The following is a 22,235-nucleotide window of genomic DNA, read 5'->3' as shown; positions in this document are numbered from 1 at the left end:
AGAGGCAGAGGCAGAGGCAGAGGCAGAGGCAGAGGCAGAGGCAGAGGCAGAGGCAGAGGCAGAGGCAGAGGCAGAGGCAGAGGCGACAGAGGCTCACACTGTGGTCAATTCACACCAGAGGCAGAGGATCACACTCTGGGAAATTCACACCAGAGGCAGAGGATCACACTCTGGGAAATTCACACTAGAGCAGAGGCTCACAGCATGGGCAATTCACACATACTCACTTTCATCACATTTTCTGGGGCCTCACCTGGTTCTTCGGAGCTATGATGTGCCACACACAAGTAACTCCTACGGGGTAATCTCGGTCTGGCCAGTTGGGAGTTTTAAAGGAACCAGAAGGTTTTTCAAGGCGTCCTCCACAATACCGGTCTCCTGAAGTTATTAAATATGAAAACCACACGTTTATATCCTAACATAGGTCACAGTAGTACAATCACCTGGGGGTTACTATGTATAGATTATGTATAGTCTAGTAACATATGTAATAATTTTTAGAGATTACTCCATTCATAAAAACAATGCATATTTATAAATCTGAGGCAGTAGCCAGTGAGGACCTGAGTTTGATCCCCAGGCATGGTGGTGTGTGTGTGTGTGTGTGTGTGTGTGTGTGTGTGTGTATGTGTGTAATCTCTGCTCTGGGGAATGGAGGCACACAGATCCTTAGGGCACACCAGCTAGCCAGTCTAGCACAGCAAGAAAGCTCCAGGTGCCAGTCTGAGAGCCTATCTCAAATCAAGGGGTGAGCTCCCGAGGGGTCATATCTGAGGTTGACATCTGCCTTCCATACACATGTGCACATATATGACCATGCACACTCAGACTCATACCCACACAAAAGCATGTTTATTAACTTCCAGCAATACAGAAAAACATATAAGGGAAATTTACCCCAGTCCCAACACCTAAAACCCAATACCATTAACATTTAACACATTTTGATTTAGACATTGGATGCAAGTGCTGATATATACTTCATATATGAGGAAATAGTTTTAAAAATCTATGTTGATATAAAGTTAGAAATCTAATTTCACTTAGAATGAACTCACAAATAACTGAGCTGAGACTAAAGGAACAAAATGTTTTTTTCAACATGGAGAAGTCTAAAAACAATTATGTAGACTTAAGAAAACATGCTATATAATTTGAGTTTGGAATAAATTCTAAACTATGAGTGAAAACTTAAAGCATACATGTAGTGAATAGAATAGAGGCCCCTGTGTACCCATCATCCATTGCCAGCCACGCCCATCATCCATTGTCAGCTGCTGTCATTGGTTATCTGTTTTCTCTCTGCGGTTACTCAGTCCCCTCCACCTGCTTCATTGTTTTATTATTTTAATGTCACAGGTTTGGGAAGGTTCACTCATCAATCTTAACTTTACATGATTGACAAATGAATGTACCCATGTGAGCCACACTTCTGAGGTGATATGGAATCCATCTCTCACAGAACACCCATCATATCACTTTTCTGAAAACTTTTCTCCGTAGTTTTATCGTGGAGCTGCGTATAACTTGGGTCATGTGGCGGGGGGGCACCCTCTGTCTTCTGCTGCTGTCTTTGGTGGTTGTAGTTTAGACTGCTGGGTAGTGTTCTACTGTCTGCACACACAACAATTTGTGTGCCCATTCTTCTACTGATGCTTCTTTTGGGTTGTGTCCTAGTTTGAAATTTATTGTTATAATAAAACATCATGACCAGGTAAAGGGTTTTTGGGCATTCTGGACTATAATCAGGCTTGCAGTGGCCACGCCTTTGGTAGGGAAGAAGGTAAGTGTTTGTGATGGGAAATGCAAAGAAGCTGGAAGAGGTTATTCAGATTCTAGGAGATAAGTTTCCATGCTCTTTGGTGGCCCAGAAACATTGACCTTCCTGAGAACCAGGGAGAGCCAGGTGAAATTTCCATACAGATGTGTCTGGAGGCAGCTTGCTAGGTGCAGGGCTCTGTACTGGTGGAGAATATGTGTCTGGGCTTTAATGCACTTGGGGACTCTCTGACCCCTACGAAAGATGGTTCCTGCAGAAGCTGAAGCCTAAAGGTCTCCACTAGCTCCTGACCAGCCTATGTGCTCTGCACATCTGCTCTCAGCACTGGGGACCCAAGCCAGCCAGTACTCCTGTGCAGAGGCCAGACCTCGGAACAGATTATGATACCACGAGGCTGCCGGGACTTTGGCTGGGATCCCTGCTTTCCGCCTGATGGATATGAACAAATACACAGAGATACCAAAGGCCGAGAACACCATTTCTCATCGGTTCCAACCCCTGCTCAAGCTGCAAGAGTACTTTAGTGTGGCTGCTAGGGCTGGTGACCACTAGGGCTGTGGGTGTGTGGGTGTGGGGAAGGAGAGGGGGTTAGTGTAGAATGTTCCAGGAGGCCGGCACTCCTGGCAAGGATTCTCTGGGTTTCCCTTTGCCAGGGGATCCAGGCAGCTTCAGCAGCCAGTTCTTGGAAGAGAAGTTGGCTCTGCATCAGGGAACTTTGGGCCAGTTGATATTAAACACCTGCCCTTCAGGATTCAAGAGTTGCCTTTGGCCAGGCATGGTAGTGCACACTTTTAATCCCAGAATTTGGGAGGTAGAGGCAGACAGATCTTTGTGAGTTCAAGACCAGCCTGGTTTACATAGTGAATTCCTGGACAGCCAGAGCTGCATAGTGAGACACTGTCTCAAAACCAAAACAAAACACCAAAGCAACAATAACAACAACAGCAACAGCAACAAAAAGAGTTGTTCTTGCAGCTGCTGGCTCTGGGATCCTGAGAAAAACTTGGGTGTTCACATTTCTTATCTGGTTAAAGGGTCTGGCAAAGAAACATAACTTTTGCATATAGAATGTAGAAAATGTAAATTCTGGAAGGCATGTGTTTCCAAAATAAATGGTGTGTCTGCTTTGGAAAAAAAAAAGCAAAAAAAAAAAAATCATAACCAAAAGCAATCTGGGGGGTGGGGGGGAATTCAGGATTTTATTTTGCTTGCATGCATGTTCTGACCACAGTTCATAAAGGGAGGTCAGGGCAGGAACTTAAGGCAGCTTGAAGAAGAGGTTATGGCAGAATACTGCTGACTGGCTTTCTCCCTGTGGTTTACTCAGCCTGTTCTTATGCAGCCTAGGACCACTGGCCCAGGAGTGGTGCCGCCCATAGTGGGCTTGGTCCTCCCACATCAATCCTTAATTTAAAACTTCCCCACAGACTTGCCTAGAGTTGGAAGCATTTTCTCCATTAAGACATCCTCTTTCCAGATGACCTTAGCTTGTGCCAAGCTGACAGAAAATTAACTGGCACAGGTAGGTTTCCTTCAATGTAAGTTATTGATAGCGAGGCTGCTATGATTATTTTTGTGTTATATCTTCTTTGAAATACTGGCCCCCAGGGCCTGGTCACCCTTAGGAATTTAGAGAGTGTGCACATAGACCCAAGAGATACTACGTGACCTTGTGCCCCCCTGCCTCCCCAGATTAATGAATAAAGGTGCCTATAGCTTATAGCTGGGCAGAACTGGATAGATGGAGTTCCTGAGCTTGAGGTCTGAAAAGAACCACAAGGGAGGGAGAAGATGGTGGAGAGAAGATACCATGAGGTAAGATAAGAATCATAAAATCATGGCCAGGAAGGCTGGCTGATTGGAGTTAAAAGCAGCCCAGACGGAACATGGCAAATCATATTGTGGGGCTATTGGCAGGGAAATAGACAGAATAGCATAGAAGGTAGATATGTGCCCAGCCCTGGTGCAGATTAAGGCTTATTATAAATATAAAAGCTGTGTGCCTTTTATCTGGGAAGTGAATGACCAAAGACAGGGTAGAAACCCCAGACTGAGATTAAATACTTTCTCCAACAGATATGTTTTTTTCATTTTCTTACAGTATCCCAGCTGGGCCAGATAACTTCACTAAACAATCCCCACCACCACAACTTCCCCAGACACCAAAGAGTCTGTTGTCATTTTATACTTCTCCAGAAGTACAGAAGGCATTGGCTCCTTCCCATTCTCGGTACCACACAATGTTATAGATTTTTTTTTTTTTTTTTGTCAATGTAGTGGGAATGTAGTGGCTTCTCACTGTAATCTTTAAAAAAAATTATTTTTGAGATTTTATTTTTATTCTATGTGCGTAAAATATGTTTATGTGTACATTCAGTGTTTGCCCAAATGTATGATCTGTGTACCATGTGTGTGCTGTGCTCACAGAGGCCAGAGGAAGGCAGAGGAACTTAACTTGAGACAAGACTTAACAGCTCCTGGTCCTCTGGAAGATCAGCCAGTGTTCTTTACTGATGAGCCATCTCTCAGCCCCTCCCTGTCTTAATTTGCATGTCTGCCTTAATTTGCATTTCTCTGATGATTAATGATACTTACCGGCATTCACAGCATCCTCTGAACCTGTGTCTAAACAAGTGCTTCACACAGTTCTTATTTATTGAAATTCTTTTGTTGGGTGTGATTTTTTATGTATTCTGGGTATAAACTAGCAGACCTCTTTCGAATATTTCCTCTAGTGGTGTGGGTTACCTGTTCATATCAGCACTGGTGTAACTTAATAAGCACGCTTTAAGGTTAATGATGTTCACCTGGCACATGTCTTTTCCATCTTTTTACTCTCAGTCTATTTGTTTTTAAGATTTATGTACTTTTATTTTATACCTATGGGTGTTTTGCCAGTATGGGTCTCTGTGCACTATGAGCATGCAGTTCCCAAGAAGGTCAGAAGAGGGCGCTGGATCCCCTAGAACTGGAGATGTAGCTACTAGCTGTTACATGTGTGCTGGGAACTGAACCTGGGTCCTCTGCAACCATCTCTCCAGCCCCTGTATTTGGCTTTTATTTCAAGCTGGTTTTGGTAGACAAACGTGGCCAAGCCTTGCTTTTAATCTATCTCAATAATAACTTTCTTTAATTTGGGTGTGTAGTTCTTCATATCTAATGGATTCATGGATGTCTTCGGTTTAGTGTGCTGTTGCTATTTTTTTTTTTTCAATTTGACCCTCCCTTTTTATATGGGTTCTTCCACCTAGCTTTCTTTGAGGGGATAGTTTTGGTACTCTATTTAAATATTTTGTCTGTTAGTCACAGACCTTATGATTTAAATGGATGCTCAATGTACTTAATTCATAACCTATACAGAGCTCATTCTGGATAATTTCTTGTGTGGTGTGTCAGGGGCGGGGCTCTGAGTTTGCATTCAGCCATCCTTTGTTGTCAAATATAAGACATTCTGTCTTCCGTAATGTTTTAGTCATGAACATCCCTGAAAAGAAGTCAAAAGACAAGCCTAGCTCTTCCATGCTAACCCCGCCCAGTGGGCGGGCATTCCTCACTGCCTTCAGGTCAGCCTCTACCATCATCACCCTGAGCATCAGACGCTACCTTCAGCATTTCTCGTAGCTAGCACAGATATAAAAACGTCCCTGAGATATTCATAGCCCTTGTGAATGTTCTGCCTTTGCTTCATGTTGGAAGCCTGGCTGTCGGGGATGTGGGCATGCTCATTCCAGCACCGGAAGGACACCACCAGCACCGGAAGTAGGCCATGACAGTGCCCTCTGCTGCTTCTCCAACAGGAAGCCAAGCCTAACCCTTAGCTCTTGTCCTTCATCTGCCTGACTTTCAATTATAATGGACTAAGTTTTAGTTATCTTTATATTCTTTTTTTAATGTATCCTATTTAATATTCACTATCTTCTTGGCTGTATCAGTTCATACACTATGTTAAATCTAGGTGCAGCTAGATGATTTTCTAGTTTTAAAAATCATCTTGGAGTTGGGGATTTAGCTCAGTGGTAGAGGGCTTGCCTAGCAAGCACAAGGCCCTGAGTTCAGTCCTCAGCTCTGGGGGAAAAATCATCTTGTTCTCTTTTCATATTTTTCAGTTTCTTGTTTTGATTTATTCTACATTCTCGCCTTTTAAATCCTGAGACAGCTCCCTCTCCCTCAATACTGGAAATTGAACCCAGGGCTTTGCAAATGTTAAACAAGCGTTCTGTTGCCACACCTCTAGTTGCCCCTCCTATTTGTTGTAAGCCATTCCTGAAACCTGTCTGCCTGTCTGTCTCATCCTTATAGTTCCACATGTCTCCTGATGGTCTATTTCTCTATGGAGAAATCACCAATGCAGAAATATAGTAAGCATCCCAATTGAAAAATGAAGCCGTTATCAGCTCACTGCAACCTCTGACTTTCGACGGGTTACTCTGTTGACCAACTTCTACTGCACTATGAATATGCATTATAAATCAGTTACATTATACTTCAGATTCTGTTATATTCCTATGAAAAGATGATTTTTTTTCTCCTAGTAGGCATTTAGCTACACTCCGACTCAGTCTGTCTCCCTGGCAGTGGCCAGAGGCACTAATCCCTGTTCTGGGCCTTTTGTCAACAGGCTTGTCCCGACGATGTAGTTCTGCAGTTAAAGACATGGGTAGCTTTTCTGTGTGTTTTGAACCCTTGGTTTCTGTAGCGTTTTGCTTGGCTTTCCGCCCCAGTGCGCTGGTTGTAGTGTCAGCCCTTCATCCTGTCTCTTGACTTCTCAACATAGTCACGTTGCACCACCGCCCAGGCCGATGAGCAGTCCCCTTAGGTAGCAGGCAGGGGATTTAGGAATCCTACCTGGGGCAGCCACCCCTTCAAATGCTCTCCTGGAGCGCTCCTATGACCCTACATGAAGACATGACAAGATAGAGCGTGAGGTAACAAGAGAGAACTCTGAAATAGTACGGGATTTCACCTAGGTTTTTAAAAGAGCTGCTGTAAAAGTAAACGTGTGAAGAGAAACACTGAGAGAAAGCCACGCCTTTCTGGAGGATGAGGTGCAAGAGTGGACGCTACATCTGTGAAGGCGCACGGAAGCTTTGTATTTTTTACCCCATCCATTTCTATTGACGTTTATGAGAATAATATATAGACTTCCTTTTTTAAAAGGGCTGAATTTTAAAAATGATCTCTTGACATTCATTGGCTCTTTAAGAACTGCTATTGTGCTTAGAAGGCAGAAACACATAGAGAGTGCCAAGAACAGTGCCCGACACACTACAGATCCTGGTTGTCACTAGGTCGCTGCCCCTGTGTGAAAACGGCTACCTTTTCCATCTGGCGCAGCGGCAGTGAACGTGGCCATGAAGCCACTTCCCGCGGTGTTGGCGTCGGAAATCATTTGTACGGTCATCTTGTTGCCACTGGCTACGAGCGATCCAGGTCGGAATGTGCCACAGAAGCGCCCGATGCGCTGGCCATTGGCGTGGCCGTTGTACACATCCACGAAGTCATAGCGACACAGGTTGTCATTCTCCAGGTCTATGAATCGAAAATTCAAGACGACCACTTTGCCCTCAGGAACCTGTCAGGGAAAAAAAGGAAAAAAAAAAAAGGCAGAGTTAAAACTGTGTAAACTGTGTAAAAGCAGCAACATCTATAGCCTGTCTGCAGTAAAGACAACAGAGCTAGGTCCAGCGGCAGGCCCGGGACACGCCTCGGGGCAGAGTCCTTGCCTCGCTCCTGTGAAGTACAGAGTTGGAGCCCAGCAAAGCACACTCATAAATAAGTAAGTGAGCCAGGGTAATCCTTCTCAGGTCTGGACTAGGCCAGCAGGATGCTTCTGAAGAAAAAGCATCACCCTTACCCTCTGCTAAGTTCCACAGTTCTGTAAGGTCCCTGACCTTATTCCTTAAGCCTTTAATCACAGCACTCGGGAGGCAGGGACAGGACAGCCTCTGAGTTTGAGGTCGGACTGGTCTATAGTGAGTTCCAGGAGGACAGCCAGGGCTACACAGAGAAACCCTGTCTGGAAAAACAAACAAACAAACAAACAAGGAATATATCTCAACAAAGCTGCAAAACACTGGACTAATCTCACTAGCTAGTGTTGTTTATAAAGAATACCAATTCTGCCTCGTTTTATTAATACATTTTTACATATTGTAAAATGCCATGCTACCTAGACATGTTGTTTGGAAGGAACACTTTGAAACACCTTTTTCTTTTTTCTTTTTTCCAGATAAAGCAAAAGAAAACCGCGCGATACAATAGGCTTCTGTGAAGTTCAAAGTTAAGAGCTTATTTGGCAATTGTATAGTTAATTTTCAGGAAGTTCAGTTGAGGCCAAAATCTATATACAATTAATTGGGTACTTGATTCGTCTTTTCTTGTTTTGTTTTGTTTTTTGTTTTTTTCGAGACAGGGTTTCTCTGTGTAGTCCTGGCTGTCCTGGAACGCACTCTGTAGACCAGGCTGGCCTCGAACTCAGAAATCCGCCTGCCTCTGCCTCCCAAGTGCTGGGATTAAAGGCCAGCTTGATTTGTCTTTTCTTAAAATCAGTAAGTTTTAGAAAACATTTTTATTTGTTTTCCTCGGGTGGAGAGTGTGTTTGCCAATTACTCCTCAATTACTATGCAAGGCGATCTTTCCCCTGGTCTTCCTCGATCTTTCCCCTGGTCTTCCTCGCTATGACTCCCCCATGCAATTCCTCCTCTGTCCTGTGAGTGGGGAGGAGAAATGTCCCAGCTCACCTGACTTTTCCTTTCTTCCTTCAGGATTTTCAGTCCTAAAGTTCGAATCACCCCCTTTATCTTATCAACCACATGTGTTCGCTGTCAGGATTTTCTTGTGTAAAAATGGAGTCATGACAAGACAAAGTTCAGGGTGGGAACATCTACCCAGGAGTCTGTGCTGACTGGTTCTGTATCCATCTTAACTCAGGGCCTCGGAATTAAAGGCCAGAGATACACTGACACTAATCTGGTTTCCCCAGGGCACATTTCGTTCCGACTACCATAAAATAATGTATTTTTGATGTCGTTTAATTTTTTTGTGTCAAAACCATATACATAACCCACAGGAGAAAGTGTAGTGAGAAAATCCCAAGAGGGCATTAGTCCCTCCACCCCACCCCACCCCACTTTGAGACCAGGTCTCAGGTAGTGCAGGCTGGCTTGGAACTTGCTATGTAATTTTGGATGCTGTGAAATTTGAATCCTTCTGTCTCCAAGTCCCACATGCTGGGACTACAGTTAAGTGCCACCGCCACCAGTCTGCGATTTATACCATGCTGAGAACTGAACCCAGCCTTATGCTTACTAGGCCAGGACTCTATTGAATAAGTCCCACACTCCTAATTACATTCCAATTGCTAAATACTTCATCTGTGGTCCAAGTATCAGGAACTCCAGAGATTTTATAGAAAGTGCAGTTTGATGGTTAAGGGTTCTCACAAAAGCAAGACATTGCTTTTTAAGAGGTCTTTGATTCCAAATCCTCTCTCAACGCTCACGTAAGATGCACACTCTTGACAATTATTTGTTTATTTTGGTGCCAATTAGATGAAGCTGTTGTTTTGCGAGCTGATATCGGCTAGGGGATTCATTATCTGCCCGGAGGAGAGACAATCCCAGGTCCCTGCTTTTTCCAATCAACAGCTGAGTCCTGTGTGGGCCAACTGCCAGCTGGCACAGCAGTGACCTCAGTTCACCCACAAGCCCCTGGGACGTCCTCTTTGTCACAGGCACACTTGCCAAGTCACTTGATGGCAAGGCCCCTGCCAGCGGAACAGGGGAAGCGCATTCTAAGTTGGTGGTTTGCATTTTCAAGGAAGGATGAGCAAAATGCAAATCTGCAGCCTGTTTTTCTGTGGAGGACACAACTGCAAAAGCGGTTCTATTCCCCAGGACATCACTTAGGACATGGTGTCTCTGCAGCCTAGCTGTCTTTTTAATTTTTTAAAGCCAGAGTTTCCACCCTCCAGGGTTTCTGTCTTTTACAACTGACATGGTCATTGGTGCTCTAATGCCCAGAGCAATTCGTTCCCATCAAGCTTGAGGAGAAAGATGGCCCACTGGTATCCTGCACATGCATCCTGCATGAGGTCCAGAGAATTTGACCTTAAAAGTACGCGTAATTATTTGGCTGTCTTTCAAGATGGGGATGAATTAGAAGCTCACAAGAGCGTATATAGCCTGTGTACGTCTTGACATTCTTTCTTTCTTTTCTTTTCTCTATTTTTCTTTCATTATTTTTTTTCTCTTTAAAACACTAGATCTCACCCCTTCCCCATCCTCTCTCAATACTATTTTTAAGGGAAATCTTGTCCATGTTTAGAAAATAAAACACATTTTAATGAACAGAAATGATGTAATACTGTGAACATTTCCTTTTGTTCCCTGAAATTTTAACTCCTTTCATGTCCAGGAGCGAGGGAACCCATCCACTGGAGTCTATAGAGACCTTGTCACTCTGCTCGACTGGAAATCACCCCAAAACTTTCCCACTGCATTTGTAGTCATAATAAACCTGAACTCCAGGTGTCAGATACATGGCTACAATGTGTACACCTTTTCTCTTAGAACCATTCCCAGGGACTCTAGGAAGTTGTTGCTCACAGTAACCCAGGGTGATGGAGACTGAGGTACAGAGAAGTCAAGACGCTGCATGGCCCAGCCTCTGTCTCATGGGTCTTCCCTTTCAGACAGTTCATCCTCCATGAGGCCACTGTACCGAGTGAGGAACACCCCAAAGATGACTCCCAGCTCAGGGCCTCCTGGTTGGACAATGTTTCTTCCTGATATGATTCACTTTATCTTAGGTCTCAGCTCAAGGATTACATCTTCACAGAGGCCCCCCTGAGCCCTTTGGGCATCATATACTAACATTTACATGCATATATGGGCATATACATATATGCCTCACACAGCTACACTGCTTCTTCACTGGTTATTTGGCACCCACCTTACCACCAGCAAGCATGGTATAGAGACACCAATTTATCTGTAGCTAGCTAGCATGGTTCTTGGAAAAATACCTATTGGGCAAATGACTAGATCCTGGTAATATTTTTAAAATGATTTTTAAAAAAGTATCAAGCTATAATTCCTACTGTTCATGCATACAATTATATAAAAATGTTAACCCACTTAAAGGTACAGAACAAATATTATTAGGCTTAACAAGAGGAAAAAGACATCGCAGAGGTTTTAATATAATGACTATCTGAGGCCATTTAGCAGGTCAGAGGCAGAGCACCTTGCTGTGTTTCCCATAACCCGGCTGTGGTAGAGACTGGGGTTGGGGAGTGTGTGTGTGTGTGTTGGGGGGGGGGCTTCTTAAGCACATATCCTCTCTCCAGACACATGGAACATCCACATTTCCCAGACTCCTTTGCAGGGAGCCTGAGGGCACGGGAAGAGGTCTGGGCCAGTAGAATGTCAGCAGGAGCGGCATATCAAATATTCTGCACAATCCTCCTGGAGTTCTGTTTCAGATGTAAGAAAAGGATTCAGTAGAGGAAACAGGAGGTTGTATGTAGCAGATGACATAGTTATGCAGGGCAGGAGCTAGTGCCTGAAGACGGCTGCCCAGGAGAAGCCACTCACAGCTGCACAGTGATCGAGGAGGACTTGGTGCTGTGTGAGGTCACTGGAGTTTGGGGGGGGGGGCTGCTTGTTAGAGAAGCTTTGCACTTTATGTTAGTGCCCCGGGGAGTGGCATACACCAGTTGTTCTCCCCAACACCGCCACCACACGCGCCACCACACGCGGCTGCCATCCTTGTTGTTTTAGGTGTCTGCGTGCTCTTTATAAACAAACAGCGTGGTGTGCCTCCCAAAGAGAGCAGCTTCGGAAAATAGCTAAGGGAGAGAGACAGCTTTGCCCGATGACAGATATATAGATTTTACTTGGCAAGCAGTAATCAGTTAAAGGCAACTCATTTTCAAGAGGATGTGCATAATTTGGATTCATCACAAAAATGATACAGTGCAGAATAACTGGGGCGCCTAGTGCTAGCCAGTTCCCCGCCACAGTGACAGAATGCCCGAGATGATGGGACTGTGAGAGAAGAGAGTGTTTATTCGGGATAATGCTCTCCCAGGGGTTATGCTGTTGCTTCTTAGCCTGTGATGAAGGCTCGTATCACTGTGAGGAGCATGTGGTAGCACAAAGATGGATTCCAAAAGAAAGAAACACGAAGGGGCCAAGACCTCGCTTTCCCTGATAAGGAAAGGAATGCCCGTTTTAGTTAGAATTTCTATTGCTTGGATAAAGTATCATGATCAAAAGTAAGCTGTGGAAAAAAGTCTATTTCACCTTACAGCTTATAGTCTGTCATTAAGGGAAGCCAGGGCAGGAACTCAAAACAGGAACCGAGAAGCTATGGAAGGGTGTTCTTTCTGGCCTGCTCAGTTGGCTTTCTCCTAAACTCTAGGACCAGGGGTGGCCCCACCCACAATGGGCTGGGCCTTCCCACATCAATCACTAATTAAAAAACACACCACAGGCCAATCTGGTAGGGGCATTTTCCCAGTTGAAGGTCCTTTTCCCCCAAACGACTCTAGCTTGTGTCACATTGTTGTAACGATAGCCACTGGTCTCATTTCCTTCAAGTAGGCTGCCATCCCCTAATGCAGTGGACCCACACATCCTAACACTGTGACCCTTTAATGCAGTTCCTCATGTTGCGATGACCCCCCCAACCATAAAAATGTTTTCACTGCTACTTCCTAAATGTAATTTTGCTACTCTTATGAATTGCAATGTAAATATCTGTGTTTTCTGATGGTCTTAGGCAACCCTTGTAAAGGGGTCCTTCCACCCCTGAAGGGGGTCAAGACCCACAGGCTGAGAACCAGTGGCCTAATGGTACCCCAGGCTGAGCACCAGGGCTTCAATACTTGCCTTTTTAGGGCGCATTCAAGATCCACACTACAGACTATAGCAATGGTTCTAAATTTAGTCTCTAAATGCCACCATACTGTGACTCCTTTACCTGGCTGAGCAGAGAGGAGAAGAGGCATCCAGAAGCTATCAGTATTTCTTGACCTGAGAAAATAAATGGATCCCCTCCTTCTCTCTACCTCACATGCATTTTCTCTTCCTGGGATATATTCTTTCTTCTTCTTCTTCAACCCTTGGCTCTCACCCCAATTTCAAAGTTGGACCAAACACATCTTCTCTAGGCACCCACATACCCTCTGCCGTATCTCAGTGGAATTATTGTCCCAGTTGCCCCTCCAGAGCCCACTATTCCCCTCCCCTTGGCAGACAACCAGTCACCTCACATCTCACTGTGGTCTCTGGCATGTTCTCAGCCTCACAGTACACAGCCAGACTTTCTCCCTCTGAGATTTATCTGTGCAATGGAAACACAGCAGCGGGGGCCCAGGCAGCCAAGAAGGTGGGTGAGGTGGAGTCAGTGATGAAGGAAACTTTCCTATTCTCATTCTTTTTAATTCAATCTCGGGTGAGAATAGTTTTGGAGCTTTTCTGTGCTGTTTGATTATTGAGTTTCCAAATGGGCAGGTGCTCATTAAACTTCAGGGAAGCACACAATCAGAGCCAAGAGAGAAGAGAGAATTGAACTTCAAGAATGCACATAACCCAGAGCCTGGCAACACCTTTCAGGCAGACCTCACTGAGATGAGAGGCGGCACCTACCACTAGGTGGATATGCCTGTCCCACAGCGTCTCCTTGGTAACACTCTCTCAATACATGTGTACAGGATTATGCATTTTTAAAAGCAGGGGTGGTAACTTCTCTCTCTATTATGCTTCCTGATAGACAAGTGCAGAAGGTTTCATACCACCAGAGAAAACCGATTTCTCTACATCTTCAAAAAGTCATTTTAGAACATTCTTTCAGGTCTCCAGAAGTTGTCAAGATGAGTTAATCCAGAACAAGATAGACATGATTGGTGGAGATTTGTGGAGGGGAAAGTGTCCCTAAATTAAACAATTAGCCCATGTTATAGCTATTTTTAAGCACAGCAGAAATAAAAGCCAGAGGAGTCTTTTACCAGTGGGGTCCTCTTTGTCATATGTCCCCAAAGCCCTGAAGCTTTTTTTGTGTGTGTGTTTCCAAATAAGTGTACATGTGCATGTGGGTGCACATGCAGGTGCACATGTGTACGCAGGAATGTGTGTATATGCAATTGTGCATGTATATGCAGTTGCACATGTGTATGCAAGCCCACATGTATGTTCTGTATTCAGATGCACATGTGTATGCAGGCACATGTGTATATTCTGTATGCAGGCACACATGTATATCCTGTAGGCAGGCACACACATGTATATCCTGTATGCAGGCACACACGCATGCACGTTCTGTATGCAGGTGCACACGGACATTCTGTATGCAGGCACACATGTATGTTCTGAATGCAGGGGCAGATGTATATGCAGGTGCACATGTATATTCTGTATGCAGTTGCACAAATGCATGCAGGCACACAGATATATTCTATATGCAGGCGCACATGTATATTCTGTATGCAGTTGTACAAATGTAAGCAGGCACACATATATACTCTGTATGCAGGCACACATGTCTATGCAGGAGGCACACACATATGTTTTGAATGCAGGTGCACATGTATATGCAGGAGGCACACACGTATGTTCTGAATGCAGGTGCACATGTATATGCAGGCACAAATGTATATTCTGTATGCAGGCACACATGTGTATGCAGGCGCACATGCATGTGGAAGCCAGGGGTCACCCAGGCTCTGGTCTTCAGGAGCTGTCCACTTGTTTTTGAGACAGAGTCTCTCACTATGACCTGGGACTTCCCGATTAGGCTAGGCTGACTGGACAACAAGCTCCAGCGACCATGCCTGGCCTTACACGTGCGCTTCAAGGAGCAGATTCTGCAGCAGTACGTGACCATTCTCTCCCAGCCTCTGCTGCTTTCTTCTGGAATGATCATAGGGTACTCTACCCCTCCCCTTAACTTTTATAAAGTAGAGCTTGCTTCTGCCCAATGGCCCAAAGAAAGGGGCACAAACCTGAAATGTCATTTTCAAGACTATCTCTGTAATCCAGAATTTAACTGAGTACATCTGCAGTGGATTCTGAATAGAAAACTATAGTGCTGTTTTACTAGGACTGAAAGAAAGAAAAGAAGTAAAATCCCTTTCTTTTGGCTACGAGGAGTCAGAGCAAGGTAACTGAACAGTGAAGACAGCACATACAAACGCACAGCCAGTATCCTCTTCCAGGAGTCAAATGGCTTTTTTGTGGCTACATAAAGTTGCTTCAAGAGAGAACTCAATTGTTTGAAAATCTAATTTCTTTGTAAAAATTAATAACGTTGCTCACGGTCTACAATAGAACTCCAGGCTTTACTGAGAAGTGCCAGTCTACACTGAACTCCCCAGCCCCGGTGGGCTGTGACCCTCACAGGTGATCAGGGCTGCTCACCTCCTTGTGTAACACAGCAGCCTGCACGGCTCAGTCTTGACTGACCTCTTTTAATCATTACCTTGTCCGCTTCCTGTAATTCCTCCACCCGCCTCTCCATTAAATTTCTAGTTAAATCAATATTCAAGATCTGCACTACCACCTTCATGCAAACATCATGGCTGAGCTAAAGTTGTTACATTCCTCAGAGGTTGTTTTCCTTGCCCTGGTAATGGCATTTCTTGAGGTTTGCATAGTGTGCTGGGTCTCTATCAATAAATCCTCTCAATACAGGCATCAGTAGCCTACGGTTGCCATTTTCTCCTCCGGAACATCCAGTCTGCTACTATATAGGAGATTACACAATACGGAATAGATTCATAGAAACTGATGAACTCAAGATTTGTGGATAATTTATATTATCTTACCATTATTTGTGTGTGTGTGTGTGTGTGTGTGTGTGTGTGTGCGTGAGAGAGAGAGAGAGAGAGAGAGAGAGAGAGAGAGAGAGAGAGAGAGAGAGAATATAAGCATGTACAGGTCCCTGTGTGTGTTGTGGTGGACAGAGGATAACTTTGGGTGTTGATCCTTACACTGTCTGAGATAGACTCTTTGCTGCTGAGTAATCCAGGCTAACCCTCGAGTTTCTGGAGTTTCTCTTGTCTCCATGCCTCATTTCTCCATTAACACATCTTTTTTATCTATTTATTTATTTATTTAATTTATTTTTTTCGAGACAGGGTTTCTCTGTGTAGCCCCGGCTGTCCTGGAACTCACTTATGTAGACCAGGCTGGCCTCGAACTCAGAAACCCACCTGCCTCATTTCTCATAAGCATGCTTCGATGACAGACACCTGCACTGCTGTTTCCAGGTTTTAATTGGGTTTGGGGGATATAAACTCAGACCCCCAAGCTTACACAGACAGTGTTTTTACACACAGGGGCATCTCCTCAGCCCCGGCATTTTAACAGAATGGTAACATAAGAACATTGTATTCATTCCTGTTTTCCCTATTTTCTTCTACACTGAATGCCATCAGTTTGTACCAATTTGGTAGGTGTATACACGCACATGACAAATGAAAAGAAAGAAAGAATGACATCATTGTTATTTTGAGTTCCCTGTGGTCATTATAGGGGAAGCTGAGTTTATTTAAGGTAGCAATAGATCAGGTAAGAGACACTTCATCAAGGATACCCTGGAGGTAGCAAGCCCCACGGGCACCACCAGAAATAGAAAAGCAGTTGGGAGAAGAGGAGCTCTGTTATTTCATCTTAGAAGGCATGCAGAGAGACAGAGGGCACGATAGTTTCAACCTCTGAAAATGTTGAGTTTAGGATGTTACAGGCATATGTTACAATATCCAAACACAATTAGGGTGGCTGCCACAAAGGTCCTACCTAGCCTTGTCTACCTCTGGTTTGGTCTCCCTTGCTGGGAGTCATTTTTGCTCTCTCTTGCTGGGAGTCATTTTTGCCTCAGCTTATCTTGAATTCCAAGAGTATTATTCTTACATGCAATGATTTGTGACAAGAACTACCATTACCAACCTCCCAGACAATAGACTTTCTGAAGCCAGCAAGACCCTGAAGAAGCAGACGAGAAACAGACCAGCTAGATCAGTGTAGCGACAGTGACTGACCATGCAGAGCCCTTGCCTGTCCTTCTTTCTCCTCCACTAAGCTCTTGCCAGTAGCTCGAGGATGCTTAGAGTATATGCTGAGCACATTTATAATCCCAGCATTTGGACGCAGAGGCAGAAGGACAGAAGCCAGTCTGAAACCAACCTAGTCTACACCGTGAGTTCTAGGGCATAGTGAATCCCCATCTCAAGAAAAGAAACAAAACAAAACAAAACAAAACAACCCTTACCTGTAGCCCCAGCACTAAGAAAGCCTTGGCAGAAAGATTGTGACTTCAAAGAAGCCTGGGCTACATTTACAGTGAGACGCAGTTTCAGAAATCCAAGAGGGGCTGGAGAGATGGCTCAGAGGTTAAGAGCACTGGCTAATCTTCCAAGGGACCTGGATTAAATTCTCAGCACACACATGGCAGCTCAGAACTGTAGCATGTAGTTCCTATTACCCCTAAACTCTGGGTAGTAGGAACTACATGCTACATGTTAGCAGCCCTGCCCAGGTTCCCTCAGATCCTCGGATGAAACACACACATACATTTGACTGTTTTTGACATGCTTAAACTCAGTAGCCGGGCTCTTCTAAGCCTTCCTCAGCTATTGAGTCCATCTTTTCTCCCCCAGCTCAGTACCTCTGAATCTGCCCTCAGCTTAGATGCGTTTCTAACCTCCTGCCTGCTACCCTAGGCCCAGTCAGAGAAGCAGCCAATGGCCATTCTGTCCTAGATCTCTCATGGCTGGTGCTGCTTTCTCCCTCTGAAGCACAGCAAATCTTTTCTCCTCTCCGGTGTCTCTTAGCCCGCCTGCAGGAACCTGGAAGTCCCACCTATTCTGCCCAGCCATTGGCTGATAACATCTTTATTGATAGATCAAGAACCAATTGGGGAACAAGACCTTCAGTGTTCGCATGCAGATTCTGGATCAAAACTTCAGAGTCACCGCCTACACAGAACTTCTGTAACTCCAGTTCTAGAGCCAGCAGAACATCAATGTACATAAAATAAAATAAATAATAAATAAATAAATAACATTTTAAAAAAATCCAAGCGTGAGGAAGGAGGAGGGGGCCTGGGAGGTGAGGAAGAAACTTCGTTATAAATTCTCTTCAAAATGACAAAATTATCTTCCATTTAGACAGCCTCACCCAAAAAGCCTTTTTTTTTTTTTTAAAAAGTAAATGAAAGTAAAACCAGAAGAAAAGTGGATAAAGTAGCTATGTAAACACATGTCAGAATTCCCAGAGGAGGAGGGAAGGCAGAGAGTGAATCACTTTGCTCAGATTGTGTGACGTTTAATTAAATGTTCCGTGACAACATCACCCTTTAGGAAAAGCCGTGAAGACAACAGTGGAGACAGAAGCCAGAGGAGGCGCAGTGGAGACAGAAGCCAGAGGAGGCTCGGCACTGTCGCTGTGCAGAGCTGTCGCTGTGCAGAGCGTGTGATGCACACGGCTGGACAGATCATGGTAGGTGCTGGTGTAGGTGCCCAAGGGGTCTGTCACCTCTCTAGGTGTCCTGTCTGTGTTTTTAGTTCTTCCACCGTAAAGTTTAGCTTTAATTCCTAGAAAGAGGAAAGCCCTCAGCTGCCTGAGGGGCTGGCTGGGGGAACAGGGTGTTGTCGATCTGAAACTCCACCCCTTTTATAAATGTATGATTACAAACTATAAACTCACTCACTTTGAGTGCACATTCCAATGACTTCTGGTAAATGTATGCAGTTTCACAACTACAATTACCAGCCCATTCCACAACATTTCTATCAACATCCCTGAAAGAGATTCCAATGCCAACTGCAGTCAATCGGAGTTCCCACCTCAGCCCCAGGAAGCCACATCCTTGCTTTCCCTGGATGTTTTGTGAACGTGGGATCATGTGATGCGAGGTCCTTGCCTCTGGCTTCTTTCACTTAGCCTAGTGTCTTCAGATCCATTTGTGTGGCCACAGCCGTGTCTTCAGATCCATCCGTGTTGCCACAGCCGTGAGTACCAAGTTCCTTTCACGACTGAATAATGTTTCATTGAATGGATGCACTAATTGCCCATTCATCAGTTGCTTGATATCTGAAATACATCTACTTCGGGGCTATTAATACTGTATTTATGGCCAGCTTTTCACAAGTCTTATGAATGCGCATTTTCACTTTTCTTGCACTTACGGTGTCATGGTGTCATTGCAGGTAAATGTTTAACTTTACGAGAAACTGTTTTCTGAAGTGGCTTTTACCATTATATATCTCTATCAGTAGCGTGAAAAAAATTAAAACTCTGGCCCCGTCTCTCTCTTTGTCTCTGTCTGTGTCTCTCTCTGTGTCTCTGTCTATCTGTCTGTCTCTCTCTGTGGCAAGTGTACATGTGTGCATGTCTAGTTTCTCCCTTAATTACTTTCTATCTTATTTTTTGAGACATTCACTGAACATGGAGCTCACTGATTCATTGAGATCCACTGGCTTCAAGTCCTAGGAATCCTCCAGTCTCTACCTTCCCTGCTTGTCCCACACTTATGTGGGTGCTAGAGACTAAAACCAGGCCCTCACACTCTAATGGGAAGCATTTTACTGACCGAACCGTCTGCCCCATCCCTATATTCTGTCTTTTTGACTACTGACATTACCATGCATATGACTTCTGTACTCATTATATTTTTTTAATTTTAATTTTTTTATATTTTAGATTTAATCTTCTCCAGGAGCTAATGATGCTATGCATCTCTTCATACATGTACTGGCCACTCATTTACCTTTTGATAACATGTCTATTCAAAGGGCTGGAGAGATCGCTCAGTGGTTAGGAGCACTTGCTGCTCTTCTAGAGGACCCAGGTTAGATTTCCAAGCATCCACATGATGGCTTACAAGTTCCAGGGGATCTGACACCCTCTCCTGGCCTCCAAAAGATTCCACTTGCATACATGCAAGCAAAATATTCATACACACAAAATTAAAATAAAAAACTAACTCGTTTTTTTAAAAGTCTATTCAAGTCATGCTTGGTGGCACACTCCTTTAATCCCAGCACTCAGGAGGCACAGGCAGGTAGATCTCTGTGATTTCAAGGTCAGCCTGGTCTACCGAGTGAGTTCCAGGGCAGCCAAAGCTGTTACACAGAGAAAACCCATCTTGAAAAAAACAAACAGAAAATCTATTCAAATTTTTAATCTGTTTTTTTTTTTTAAATTGTCGAGCCCAGAGCACTTTTAAAAATCTAGCTAGAAAGAAAAGAATTAAAACTTAGCCAAAAATAAGATGGGCATCTGAGGCACAAGGAAATCTGGGTTTGTACATCCACTCTATGCCAGTTGGCAGGGCACACCTAGCAGGCTTCTTTAATGAGATCACTCCACCCAAAACAACAGTGAGCTCAGATCTCCAGAGAGAGTGTCCCAGCCCTGAGCATGTCTCCCTTCCATTTCTCAACTAGCCGTAACTCTGTTTTGTTCTAAGCCAACCATAGCCCCATCGGGATATTTCTAGGGAAATGGAGGCTGTTCATGCTTTCTCTTGACACAGCACACTGAAAACTGGTACAGTGTCAGGCCAGGCAGGGGTTCCACTCGACCTGCCCTCAGCAGAGGCCTTTGGCCACATTAATGAAAATGCTGGCTTTGCCACATGGGCCAGAAACCTGGACTGATTCATGATCATCAGCTGTGATTTTTAAAGAGATTAAAACAAAACAAAATGAAAACAACAACAACAACAACAAAACCAAACAGGTGTGGTGGCTCACACCTTTGATCTCAGCACTTGGGATACAGAGTCAGGAAGATCTCTTGAGTTTGAGAAAAGCCTGGTCAACAGCAGGAGTTCCAGGACAGCCAGGACTACACAGAGAAACCCTGTCTCGAAAAGGAGAGGGGCGGGGGGGGGGAGAGGGGAGGGTGTCTTACAGCTTTCTAGAGAGTAAAAGATTGAAGCAAGAATTAAAACACAGGGTAGGTCTGAGGGGTGGAGATGCATCTCAAGGCCTTCTGCATGCCAGTCAATCCTTCTGACAACTTAGTTATATCGAAAGCCAGAGTTTCTGCTCTTTGAAACAAACTGGATTGCTAGAGGGTTGTTTTGTTTTCTTTCTTTGTTTGTTTTCTAGTCTGTGATAGCATTAGAATTTTCTTATGCATTGACATCGAATTGATAGTTATGTCGGATGTTTGGGAATATAGCCATTTTCAAAATACTAATTCTGCCAACCCTGGAGGTTTTCCACTAGAGATGTGCGTCACCATGTCGGAGAAACTTTTTAAGAGTTGTGGCTGAGCTGGATGAAGCAGGTTACTGAGGCACTGTGCCTCTCCACTGCCCCCTTTCCTTCTCTGCTCCTCCCCTCTTCTTCCTGCCTGTCCGTCAGCAGGCAACCCAGCTTCACTTTGAGTTCCCACCATGATGTTCTGCCTCACTACAGGCCCAGAAACAGCACCCACGTGACCACTGGCTGTAACCTCTGCAACTTGGCGTGAACCAAAGTGACTCTTTCCTTCTTGAACTTGGTTTTACAAAGTTGTTTTGTCATAGAGAAGAAAGCCAACCCATGTGCTGCACCAGTGGCATGAACCTGTGTTTATCTACCCGTCAGGTGAGTTCAGTACAGTGCTTGCCATTCAATGGAGATAAAGACTGGCTAAACATATAGTACTACAGAGGCTGGAGAGATGGCTTAGTAGTTAAGAACACTGACTGCTCTGCAGAGGACCTGCGTTCAATTTCAGCCGCCACGTGGTGGCTCACAACCATCTTTAACTTGGGTTCCAGGGAATCCAACATCCTTTCTGGTCTCCTAGGGAACTGCACAGTCGTATACTGACATGCATGTAGGCAAATACACATTTACATAAAATAGAAATAATTTTTAAAAAACATAAAATTTCTATCACAGCAAAACCATTAGTTGGGTACCAACTTGAAACCTACTGCTTACAAAAGGTTGAAACTGAGACGCTTCTGTGTGAAAAATTGCCTAAAATGACCTCATAGTTTATAACCTGGCTATCACTCAGGAAAATTCAGTAGTCTGTTAGGTGCCACAGTGTATCATATTTTGCTAATTTTATCAGCTGTATCCTTAATTTGAAATAATCATCACTCTATTTTTAATTGAGTTAGAAATATCAGGGGTGGGGGATGGAGCAATGGGCCAGTGCTTTACACTTTTTTTGTTGGTGGTGGGTTTTTTTGGTTTTTTCAAGACAGGGTTTCTTGTGTAGCCCTGACTGTCCTGGAACTCACTTTGTAGACCAGGCTGGCCTCAAACTCAGAAATCTGCCTGCCTTTGCCTCCTAAGTGCTGGGATTAAAGGCGTGTGCCACCGCCCGGCAGTGCTTTACACTTTAAACTGCAGAGGACCTGGTTTGATTTCCAACACCCTGAACCAGGTGACTCACAAGCACCTATAACTCTATCCCAGGGGGCTTAAAACTCTCCTTTAGCC

The 22,235-nt window shown here is 44.4% G+C and overlaps 1 protein-coding gene and 1 pseudogene across 1 annotated transcript in view; one reads left to right on the top strand and one right to left on the bottom strand.

Moving 5' to 3' along the window:
- The window catches only part of Pcolce2 (procollagen C-endopeptidase enhancer 2), a 56,227-nt gene that overhangs the window by 15,803 nt on the left and 18,189 nt on the right, over window positions 1-22,235 (bottom strand). The window contains exons 3-4 of the mRNA XM_021207026.1: window positions 7,097-7,352; window positions 254-378 (exon numbers count right to left, since the gene is read on the bottom strand). Coding sequence (XP_021062685.1) covers window positions 254-378; window positions 7,097-7,352 — 381 coding nt within the window. The remainder of the gene's footprint in view (window positions 1-253; window positions 379-7,096; window positions 7,353-22,235) is intronic.
- On the top strand, window positions 1,853-2,332 carry LOC110327548 (annotated as a pseudogene).

This window comes from Mus pahari, chromosome 10 (assembly GCF_900095145.1).
Source record: "Mus pahari chromosome 10, PAHARI_EIJ_v1.1, whole genome shotgun sequence".
In the NCBI taxonomy this organism is placed as follows: domain Eukaryota; kingdom Metazoa; phylum Chordata; class Mammalia; order Rodentia; family Muridae; genus Mus; species Mus pahari.
The sequence above is the reverse complement of the archived record's forward strand: the minus strand, read 5'-3'. Positions and strand labels throughout refer to the sequence as shown.